General features: G+C 48.0%; 1 protein-coding gene across 2 annotated transcripts in view; it reads right to left on the bottom strand.

The window, feature by feature from the left end:
* Positions 1 to 1,895: 1,895 nt before the first annotated feature.
* The window catches only part of inpp5d (inositol polyphosphate-5-phosphatase D), a 212,564-nt gene continuing 202,248 nt past the window's right edge, over positions 1,896 to 12,211 (bottom strand). The window contains exons 26-27 of one of the 2 annotated variants that reach the window (XM_072474741.1): positions 6,527 to 7,106; positions 1,896 to 3,254 (exon numbers count right to left, since the gene is read on the bottom strand). In XM_072474741.1, the coding sequence (XP_072330842.1) occupies positions 3,252 to 3,254; positions 6,527 to 7,106 (583 nt within the window). In that variant the 3' untranslated portion in view covers positions 1,896 to 3,251. The remainder of the gene's footprint in view (positions 3,255 to 6,526; positions 7,107 to 12,211) is intronic. The other variant, XM_072474742.1, reaches the window with a different exon arrangement.

Raw genomic sequence — 12,211 nt, 5'->3', positions numbered from 1 at the left:
TCCCCAAACCCAAACCTCCGCAACACTTCCCAGAGATACTCCCACTCCACTCGGTCAAAGGCCTTCTCCGCGTCCATAGCTGCCACTATCTCCGCCTCTCCCTCCACCGATGGCATCATAATCACGTTTAGGAGCCTCCGCACATTGGTGTTTAGCTGCCTGCCCTTTACAAATCCCGTCTGGTCCTCGTGAATCATCCCCAGGACACAATCCTCAATCCTCGTAGCCAGCACTTTTGCCAGCAACTTAGCGTCCACATTAAGGAGCGAAATCGGCCTATACGACCCACATTGCAGTGGGTCCTTGTCCCGCTTCAGGATCAAAGAAATCATCACCCCAGACATTGTCGGGGGCAGGGTCCCCCCTCCCTTGCCTCATTGAAAGTCCTCACCAGCAACGGTGCTAACAGGTCCGCATATGTCCTGTAAAACTCAACCGGGAACCCATCTGGTCCCGGGGCCTTCCCCGCCTGCATGCTCCCCAGTCCTTTAACCAGCTCCTCCAACCCAATTGGCGCCCCCAAACCAGCCACCTCCTGCTCCTCCACCCTCGGGAACCTCAGTTGATCCAGAAATCGTCTCATCCCCTCTTCCCCCGCTGGGGGCTCAGATCTGTACAGCTCCTCATAAAAGGCCTTAAATCCTCATTTACTTTCACCGCACTCCGCACCGTAGTTCCCCTGCCATCCTTGACTCCACCTATCTCCCTCGCTGCCATCCTCTTATGGAGCTGATGTGCCAGCAACCGGCTCGCCTTCTCCCCATACTCGTACGTCGCCCCCTGTGCTTTCCTCCACTGTGCCTCTGCCTTCCCTGTGGTCAACAGGTCGATTTCCGTCTGGAGACTTCGCCTCTCCCTAAGTAGTCCCTCTTCAGGGGCCTCTGCATGTCTCCTGTCCACCCTTAAGATCTCCCCCACTAACCTTTCCCTTTCCCTTCCCTCTCTCTTCTCCCTGTGAGCCCTGATGGAGATTAACTCTCCCCTTACCACCGCCTTCAGCACCTCCCATACTACCCCCACCTGCACCTCCAAGTTGTCGTTGGCCTCCAAATACCTTTCAATACACCCCCGTACCCTCCCGCACACCTCCTCATCTGCCAGCAGTCCCACATCCAAACGCCACAACGGGCGTTGGTCCCTCTCCTCTCCCAACTCCAGTTCCACCCAGTGCGGGGCGTGGTCTGAGATGGCTATGGCCGAATACTCCGTTCTCTCCACTTTCGGGATCAGCGCCCTGCTCAGAACAAAAAAATCTATCCGGGAGTAGGCTTTGTGTACGTGGGAAAAAAAAGAAAATTCCCTGGCCAGGGGCCTAGCAAATCTCCTTGGATCCACTCCCCCCATCTGGTCCATAAACCCCCTGAGCAGCTTGGCCGCAACCGGCCTCTTTCCGGTCCTAGATCTGGAACGATCTAATGCTGGGTCCAACACCGTGTTGAAATCCCCCCCCCATTATCAAGCTTCCTACCTCCAGGTCCGGAATGCGTCCCAACATACGCTTCATAAATCCAGCATCGTCCCAGTTCAGGGCGTATAGGTCTACCAATACCACCCACACCCCCTGCCGCTCACCATCACGTATCGACCTCCATTGTCCACTACTATATTCTTGGCCTCAAACGACACCCGCTTCCCCACCAGTATTGCCACCCCTCTATTCTTCGCATCCAGCCCCGAATGGAATACCTGTCCTACCCATCCCTTTCTTAACCTGACCTGGTCTGCCACCTTCAAATGTGTCTCCTGAAGCATGACCACGTCTGCCTTCAGTCCCTTTAAATGCGCGAACACTCGGGCCCTCTTAACCGGCCCATTCAGGCCCCTCACATTCCACATTATCAGTCGGATTGGGGGGCATCCCCCCCGCCCCCCCCCCCCCCCCCCCCCCATCTCCTTTTCTAGGCCAGTCCCGTGCCCGCGCCTCCCGCACCCTCCAGTCCTCCAGACGGCGGGCCAGGCATGATTTTAACCTGTGGAGAGTTTTCCCCCTGATTCCCATTGACTCCAGTTTAGCGAGGGCTCCTGTGATGCTATACTTGGTCAAATGCTGCCTTGATGTCAAGGCAGTCACTCTCACCTCAGCTCTAATGCTAATCCCAGCTGGGCCGAGGGGTTAATATGCTATGAAGCAGAAGCAGGACAATTTAACAAACAGGTTATTCAGCATAATTTATGAGCCAATGAAAAAATCTGAAGACACAATAGATTTCGAGTACATGTTAGTACAAACACACTTCCCAACCTCACTCCTCGCTGCCTTCTGGCTCCACTGAACACTATGTTCTTCAAAATTTCCCAATATCTCAACCAAAAAGGTCATTCCTGCCATAGTTCAGTGGTAGATCTCTTGAAACTGAGACAGGAGGTCATGAGTTCAAGCGTTTCAGTGTACAGGGAGAGTGCTGCACTGCCAGAGGTGCTATCTTTCAGGTGAGGCATTAAACCGAGGCTTTGTCTGCCTTCTCAAGGAAGTGTAAAAGATCCCATAGCGTTATTGGAAGAAGAGCAGGGGTGTTCTTGCTAGTGTCCCAACATTTAATCCTCAACCAACATCACTAATACAGGTCATCAGGTCACTATCATATTGCTGGTTGTGGGAGCTTGCTGTGTCTAAAGTGGCTGCCACATCCCTACATTACAACAGTGACTACACTTCAGAAATACCTCATTGGCTTTGGGGCATCCTGAGGTCAGAAACGGTGTCACAGAAATGCAAGTTCTTTCTTTCTTCTATTCATGATGCACATGCCCAACTGTTTTCTTACTCGAGCTGAACTGTTGTGAATGTGAGTACAGTGTAGGGCTGTCATGAAATCGATCACCGTCCAACTGTTAGTTCAGCAGAGCAGTCTGAGCTTTTGTGCTGCGATGGGCTCGAATCAGTTCATACTGAAGTGTGTGAAGCTCCCCACGCTGGCTCCCTAGTGTCAACAAGGAACATAAATATTTAAAGGACACGGTAAGTCCTCTGGAAATCTTGTGATGTTGAAGCTTTGCTCACGCCTCCTCACTCCTCGCTTCTTGGCATCAGCCTTCAGCTCGGTTGTCTAATTCTCACTGAGGAGCGAGGGGATCAAGAGAATCATCACAGGATCCCTGACGGCCAGCACTGCTGACTCTGTCTTTAAAACAACCAGAATTTACATTCGTCAAGAGAGAGAAAACAAAAGACAAACAGGAAACTCTTCACTCTTCCAATAACTCCTGACAAGGATCCCACACTGCCATCTTTTCCACAAGACGGGTCTTGGTCACTGTGAGTAGAGCGAATGAAAGTTGAGATTAGTATCATTTTCAATACAAGCTAGTGTTTCAAGGAAGTCTTTGGGGCCTAGCCTCAGCTATTTGCACAACAATTGTCCTTCTCCCATGACTCCCCTAAATTAAAAATCACTTAATTTCAAAACTGTTTTACAATGTCTACAATCCTGAGACAGTGGGCGGGATCTACCAGCTGTTCACGCTGGCGGGAAATTCCGGTCCCAGGCCGGTGCACGGGTTTCCACCTATTGACCAAATCATTTGCAATGAGGGTCCACAAACCTCAAAGCACTCCCTGAGCACTTAAAAGCACCTTCTAATCCTAAGCCCCTTAATGCCTAGGACAGCATGCACATTGGAGCACCACCACCACCTCCAAATACTAGGTTATCCACCATCTGTCTTGCGTATAATATGCTTTGCTTCACTGCCGCTGAGTCAAGATCCTAGAACTCACTCCCTAACAGCACTATGAGTGGTCCTCCACCACATGGACTGCAGCGCTTCAAGAAGATGGTTCACCATCTCAAGGGCGATTTGGGATGAATGGTTAAAGTTGGCCTTGCCAGTGATGCTCACATCCCATGAAAAAAATACAAAAATGTAGGTTAGAGTCGTGTGGTCCAATGGCAATCGCTGATTAGCTACAGGTGTTGCTATAGTGATACCATTATAGTCACATGCACCAATCTTGGTAGAAAACATCTTACACATAATAAATGTAAATATACTTTATGTTTTATTTAAACAGCTATTCAATGAGGCAGAAAGCTCAGGTTCCCAATGGTCCAAAAAGCACCCACGCACTCTGTTTCATGTGGGTATTTTCCCAAGAAAGATTTAAGTTCACATACTCATGGGCATCCAAATAAGTGTTGGGATCACATGCCCAAAGATGACCTATTAACGTGGCAATTTAACATGGCCAATCCACCTATCCTGCACACCTTTTTGGGTGGTGGGGGTGAGACCCATGCAGACATGGGGAGAATGTGCAAACTCCACACGGACAGTGACCCAGAGCCGGGATCGAACCTGGGACCTCGCGCCGTGAGGCAGCAGTGCTACCCTTGAATGGCATTTGTGACTTGGTTGGGAGTTTATATTTTTCTGATGACCAAACATACACTGTTTCATTTGTTGGAATTTGAACTTGTAATCACAGGATTCCTAGACCAACACCATGGTCCATGGCAGAGGTTGCTAACTCCATGCTATTTCAATGCTGAGGGCTTGAGTCATAATTGTTGGTTTTTGACCTCACCCCCTTCTGTTCCACTGAGCTATTTCAGGAGTGAGGGTGACACTCGGACGAGTGTGTCTATTGGACACGTCCCATTTATCTAACGCAGGCACAAGGTCTAGGTCTGCGTCCATGGCTCCCTTGCTCTGACCTGAGTCAAAATGTTGGAGGCTGAGAGCTGGGCTGTACCACTCAGCAACTGGCTCAGCCTTTTCTCATTGCGATCGTCAAGAGAATAATCCTAACTCTCAGGATTTCTTAGCAACACCACGCCTCCTGCAACCCGCACCACTGGCAACACCCACCCACATTCCCGACATCTGCCCGCTTCCAATTGAGGGAACATTCCATCCATCCAAACAAAGAGGAGGCTATTCAGCCCCTCGGGTGTACTCTGTTATTCAATTAGAACATGGCCAATCTGTAACTCAACTCTGAACTCTGTGTTTCTTAATAACCCTTGTCTAACAGAACTGCACTGGTCTCAGTCTTAAAACCGTTCATTATCATCTGGCATTCACAGAATTTTGGGTTGAGAATTCCAGAATTCTACTTCCCACTGTATGAAATAGTGCTTCCCAAATTTGCATCTGAAATGGCTTGGCTCTCGTTTGAAGTTGATGCCTACACACACCTGATTTACCCAGCAGAGGAAATGGTTTCTCTGTATCTACCTCATTCCAACCCAGAACTGTTGAGGGGCTGGAATTAGGATCAGGGTTGGAATAGAATCCAGGTTTTATGTTGAACCAGCTTATTTGTGCTGCTATGGTCACCTTTTTCGGTGGCTAATCGCTGGGTACAGATCTTACAGAATGGGCAGCATAGAAACAGACCATTCAGCCCAACTAGTTTCTGTCAGATTTGAGCTCCACATCAGCCCAGCTCCCATCCTACTCACTCTATCAACGTAACCATCTGTTCCATTCCTCTCATGAGTTTATCAAGATTCTCCATAAACTATAGAAAAGTTATAGTGCTCAAAGAGGCCATTCAGCCCATCGTGTCTGTGCCGGCCAAGAAAGGAATAAAATGAAACTAGCCCCTTATTTCAATCCTATTTTTCCAGTTCCTGTTCCGTAGCCTTGCAGGTTGCAGCACTTCTGATGCAAAGCCAGGTACATTTTTAATGGGTTGAGTATTTCAGCCTCAACCATCAACTTGGGCAGTGAATTCTAGATGCCTATCACCTTCTGGGTGAAAACTTGTTCCCTCATGTCCCCTTTAATCCTTCCACCAATCACCTTAGCTTTGTGCCCCCTGATTATTGACCCCTCAGCTGAGGGGAACAAGTCTTTCCTGTCTACCCTACCTCATACTTTTGTACACATCAATTAGGTCACCTTTAGCCTCCTCCGTTCTAAGAAAAACAATCCTAGCCTATCCAATCTCTCCTCATAACTGCAATTTTCATGCCCTGGCAACATTCTTGTAAATCTCCTCTGCACTCTCTCCAGAGCAGTTGTGCCTTTCCTGTAATGTGGTGACCAGAATTGTACATAAAACTTCAGCTGTGGCCTAACCAGCGTTTTATACAGTTCCGGCATTATATCCCTGCTTCTATATTCAATACCCCACCCAATAAAGGAAAGCATTCCATACGTTTTCTTGACCACCTTATCCACCTGTCCTGTCAACCTAAAGGACCTGTGGACGCGCACTCCGAGGTCTCTCACTTCCTCAACCCCTCTCAATATCTTTCCGTTTATTGAGTATTCACTTGCTTTGTTTGCCCTCCCCAAATGGATTACCTCACCCGTTTCCAGATTGAATTCCATTTTCCGCTTCTCTGCCAATCAACCAAACCAACGATATAATTCTGTAGTCAACAGCTATCCTCTTCACTATGAACGATACGACCAGCCTGCAAATTTCCCAATCAGGCCACCCATAATGCAGCAACTACTCCATGTGATGGTGAGTTCCACATTCCAACCACTCTCCGAGTAAAGAAGTTACTCCTGAATTCCTTACTAGATTGAATTTATTAGGGACCATGTTATACTTATGTATTTTACTTACTGACACGCCAGTCTGTTGCCCCATGGCCCCGTTGCCACGGTGCTTGGCGTGACCTGGCAGCTCCGAGGTTTCCCTGTAATCTTTTACGGCGTTCTGTAGCTGCAGCACTTTTTGACTCTTCACCGGCAATGGGGGCCTGGTGGGGGAAGGAGGCCCCATACTCTTTGAGGTGGGCCCAGAACCTGAAAGATCAGCCATGGTCTCTACTTGTTTGGCGTGTGGCACCCTGTGGCCTGGCCTTCTCAGCTCTGAGCAGGTATACGATCGGCTCCTGCTCTGTGGCACTGGAGGAAGCACTAGCCTGTTTGATTCCTTGCTTGCCAAGGCCTGTGCCAGTTGATTAGCAGAGGAAACGGAAGGAATGGGGATCTTCTCCACTCTTGGAGGGGTACCTTTCCTCAAGTTCGACGAGAAGACTTTTTCGTTCTTTGAGATGGAGTTTTGCGTATTGTCAACTGCTTCGTACAAGGGATTACTGACCATCCCCACTGATTGCTGGTCTTGTGACAAAGACGGTGGGATCTCTGCATCCGCATAGCTCATTGCCGACGTTTTACTCCAAGAGCTTTCTGGATGGCTGCTTTTTTTTCAGGAAACAAAGGAAAATAGATTACAAAATGCACCAAAGGGGAAATGACATTATACATAAGAGAGAAACTCTCCCGTCGCTGAAAGACTCATAAACCAGAGGACACTGACTTAACGTGATTGACAAAAGAAACAAAGACAATATGAGAAGATCTGTTTTACACTCAGAGGGTTAGGATCTGGACTGCACTGTTTTGAGAGTGTGACAGAGTCATATTGAAGCATAGTTTTCCATAGTGAGGACGCCACGGTGGCCCACTGGTTAGCATCACGGCGCCGAGTATCCGGGTTCGATCCTGGCCCCAGTTCACTGTCTGTGTGGAGTTTGCACATTCTCCCCATCTCGCCCCCACAACCCAAAGATGTGCAGGGCAGGTGGATATGCCAAGGTAAATTGCCCCTTAATTAGAAAATTTATTTTTTTGAAAGAAACAAATAGTTTTCCATAGGGAATTGGATAATTATCTAAAGAGAAGTTGTTTTGGGGGATTATGGGAAAGGTTGAGGTGGGATTGCAGAGCGCCCTTGCAGAGAGTCAACCTGGGCTCAAAGGACTGTCTGGTCTCATTCTGTGTTGCACTGATTCTACAATTCGAAAGATCAAATTGCCACAGGTACTGAGTCCTGCTGTACTATTGCACAGATGTTTGGTGCTGTACACACTGTAAATGTGCTGAGTGGTTGCACAGGCGTGCAGTGCCTTGTTTGCAGATGAAATGAAATGAAAATCGCTTATTGTCACAAGTAGGCTTCAAATGAAGTTACTGTGAAAATTCCCTCGTCGCCACATTCCGGCGCCTGTTCGGGGAGGCTGGTACGGGTATTGAACTCGCGCTGCTGGCCTGCCTTGGTCTGCTTTAAAAGCCAGCTATTTAGCCCTGTGCTAAATCAGCCCCTAGCTAAACCAGCCCCCTGTTGTGCAAACCATTCTGTAGAGTTCCCTATCAAACAACAAGTAAACTCTCACTGGCCTGAGTGCTTACTTAACAGCAATTAACATCCTTAGAGCGACACCAGATGATGGGATATATTGGGCGCGATTCTCCAATAATGGGGCTATGTCGCCACGCCAGCGTAAAAATGCTGGCAAATTATTCTGGACTTTCCTGAAAAATATCCTGAGTGATTCTCCTACCTGCAGGAGGCTGTCAGGGCCCGGAGTGCTTCTCGTAGCTCTGGCTGCGGATACAGAGCCCCACACTTCCGGTTGTGAGTCCTGCATGCGCATGGCGGCGGCCTGCAGCGGCCACCCCGCAGGACATGGCGGAATCAGCCCGCGGAGCGGCACCAGAAATGTAGACCCCCCCCCCACCCCCCGAGACCGTACTCGCCCGCTGCCCGTTCGCCCTCCATGAATGAGTCCGCAGCTGCCACCGGCCGTTCCCGACGGGCAATAGTTGATTAGAACCACGCCGACAAGAACTCGGACAGTTTACCTCAGAGAATCGGGGGGCGGGGGGGGGGGGGCCCTCTGTCAATGGCCCCTTACCCACGCCAAGTAAAACCCAAGCCCGCGATTCGCGAGCGATCCTCCGGGACCAGAGAATCGCGGGAGCGTCGTCGGTCCAGATTTTGGCGTAAATGCCCATTCTCCGCCCCCGCGCCGATCGCAATTTCGGTGCGGAGGCTCGGAGAATCCAGCCCATTGTGCTTTACATGGTAAACTGATAACACAGTGCATTATCCAACTAACCCTACAACAAAAACACTAATTGACCCATTTGTTATGTATCCCCCTCCCACAAATCCTGTAATATTCTGCACTTCACCCAAGGTGCTTAAAAGTGTAATCCGACATCACTCTTGTACTAAACTTCCCCTAGTGTCCTTCAGCTTCACCCATTTAAGTAGCACTGGTCTGTCCTCAAGAGCTAAATAATTAAGAGCAGGAGTAGGCCATTTGACCCCTTGAGCCTGCTCCATCCATAGAATCTCTACAGTGTAGGAGGCCATTCGGCCCATCAGGTCTGCACCCCTCCTCCGAAAGAGCACCCAACCTAGGCTCACTCCCCTGCTATATCCCTGTAACCCCAGAACCCCACTTAACCTTTGGACACTAAGGGGCAATTTTAGCATGGCCAATTCTCCTAACTGTCACATCTTTGGGCTGTGAGAGGAAACCGGAGCACCCGGAGTGAACCCACGTAGACACGGGGAGAACTTGCAAACTCCACACAGACAGTCACGCCAAGTCCCTGGCGCTGTGAGGTAGCAATTTAACCACTATGACACCGTGCCCCCATTTGATAACATCATGGATGATTCGATGTGGCTTCAACTCCATGCTCCTGGCCTGGCCCTCATTACCCTTGACTCCCTTGTAGATCAGAAATCTACCTAACTCAGCCTTGAGCATATTCAGTGACCCAGCCTTTACTGCTCTCTGGGGAAGGGGATGCCACACACTAACAACTCTCAGAGAAATATATTCTCCTCATCTCAGCCTTAGGTGTGAGACCCCTCATTTGTAAAATGTGACCCTAATTCTAGACTCCCCCGCATGGGGAAACATCCTCTTCGCATCCACTCTGTCAAATTTCCTCAGGACGGTATATGTTTCAATCAGATTATCTCTCACTCTTCTCAACTCCAATGGATATCAGCCCAACCTGTTAAGCCTTTCTTCAAAATGTAATCCCTTCAACCCAGGGATCAGTCAAGTGAACTTTCTCTGAACTGCTTCCAATTCAATTATATCCCTTCGCAAGTAAGGAGACCATAGCTACATGCAGTACTCCAAATGTGATCTCATTGACACTAACTAGTATACTACTGAAGTTGACAAATTCACATTTTCCGACATTATACCTCATCTGACAATTTTTTGTTCTCAATAGATTTGACTCAGTGAAAGCATTATAAAGTAACCCACAGAATCCCAGAATCCACAGAGGAATGAAACTCCAGAAACTGCAGACTAAGTCCCGAAGGGTGTAATTTGGATTCTAGGGATGTCAGAACCCAGAATGTTATATCACCTAGAGTGTTAGAGTGTCATGGAATAATTATGCCACAGAAGGAGTCTAATCAGCCCTTCAAATCCATGCAGGCCTTTTGTAGAGCAATCCATATCCCTGCTGTGTCCCATAGCCCTGAAACTTTATTTCCCTCAAGCATCCATCCAATTTTCTTTTGAAATCATTGATCATCTTCACTTTCACCACCCTCATGGGTTTAAGTTCCAGGTTATCACTACCTACTGCATACAAAAAGTTCTTCCTCACATCCGCCATCCCTGGCCCAAAACCTTAAATCTGTGTCCCCTAATCCTTGTTATTTTAAGAACCTGTATGTCTTCTTTAAAAAAGGACACCGCTGCTCATTAAGATGGCTGCCACAGGTCAACTGACTTTTGTGAATGAAAGTTGGCCAAGATTTTGGAAGCTATGAAAAGGTGGATTCCAGGTGGCCATGCCCAGACAACACCCTTGTGGAATGTTGCACCTGTTGCCAGGACTTACCTCAACACAATAAGGACAATAAACCTCAGACTTTCTGACTCCAGATCAGCCAGGTTACAAAGGAGAGCTGCCAATATTGATTATGCACAAGGAATTGCTAAGAACCTCTATCTGCCTCTATTGTATGTTGATGGTTCTGACCATGAGAGGTGGAAGCCACTTTGTTAATATGAACAGTCTATCAATTGCATTGCATTGTGCATCAATGGCCAGTTGTCACATGACCAAAGAACATTTCCCTGAAATGGAAAGCCTTTTATTATAGAGTTATGTTTGCTTTGCAGGCTGCAGAATGCCGAAGTAACAACAGAAGAAACTTCACTGCACAAAGTAAGCTATAACATTGGGCTTTTACAGAGTCGTAAGTTTGAAGCCTCCTTGAAACCTCTTCTGAAATATCTTGTGCTCACCTGGAAAAGTAAACTCGTCCTCCAGCTATAAGACCTATCGAGGCTTTCCTCACATCCTGCACATCTCTTATTCCAAAGAAACGCCAAAAAATCCCAAAATCAGCTGTGTGGGCTTGTCTGCACTACAGCTCAAGAGTGGAAAAGTTTACCCTCTCACAGAACCTTTCCAAACATATGAACTGACAACTGTTCTGTTTGGTTTTAATATTTGTATCAGTGAAACTCCTTTCCTTTACTGTATCTTTCTTGAGTTAATGTGGTGCGCGAAGTAGCGATAAATTCTTCCAGGAACAGTGCCTATTAATAAATAATGGTTTAAAAATCCATGAATGTCTGCTGCTGGTGTCTTTGTGGAAAAGCTGATCATATACAAAATGGGGTTTTGGAACACACATCGCACCTGAATTAAACTACACTGCTTATTGACAGAAGGGTAGAGAATTTGCGGTTGATATAAGATTAACAGGGCAGCACGGTAGCACAAGTGGATAGCACTGTGGCTTCACAGCGCCAGGGTCCCAGGTTCGATTCCCCGCTGGGCCACTGTCTGCACGGAGTCTGCACGTTCTCCCAGTGTCTGCATGGGTTTCCTCCGGGTGCTCCGGTTTCCTCCCACAGACCAAAGATGTGCGGGTTAGGTGGATTGGCTGTGATAAATTGCCCTTAGTGATCAAAAAGGTTAGGGGGGTTATTGGGTTACGGGGATAGGGTGGAAGTGAGGGCTTAAGTCGGTCGGTGCAGACTCGATGGGCCGAATGGCCTCCTTCTGCACTGTATGTTCTATGTTCTGACATACATTTTTAGGGATTAGATAGGGTACATGTTGGGAGGATATTTCCACTCATGGGAGAATGTAGGACCAGAGGGCAGAGTCGCAGAACAAGGGGGTGCTCATTTAAAACAGACCTGAGGAAGGATTTTGTCAATCAAAGAGTGGCGAATCTTTGGAATTCTTTACCCCAGGAAGCTGGGGAGGCTGGGTCCTTGAACAGTTTTAAGGCTGAGATCGATTGGTTTTTAATCAGTAGGTGAATTAAGGGTTACGGAGAGAATGCAGGAAAGTGGACTTAAATGGCAGAGCAGGCTCGATGGGCTGAATGGCCTACTCCTGTTCCTATTTCTTGTGGACGTCTGGTCTAAGTCGGTCTCTCTCCCCTGTCTCTAACAACGGAACAAAATCAGCCAATTAATTTAAATGCAATTAATATATTTGAAAAAAAAACCAA

Source organism: Scyliorhinus torazame, chromosome 14 (genome assembly GCF_047496885.1).
Source record: "Scyliorhinus torazame isolate Kashiwa2021f chromosome 14, sScyTor2.1, whole genome shotgun sequence".
Taxonomy (NCBI): Eukaryota; Metazoa; Chordata; class Chondrichthyes; order Carcharhiniformes; family Scyliorhinidae; genus Scyliorhinus; species Scyliorhinus torazame.
The sequence above is the reverse complement of the archived record's forward strand: the minus strand, read 5'-3'. Positions and strand labels throughout refer to the sequence as shown.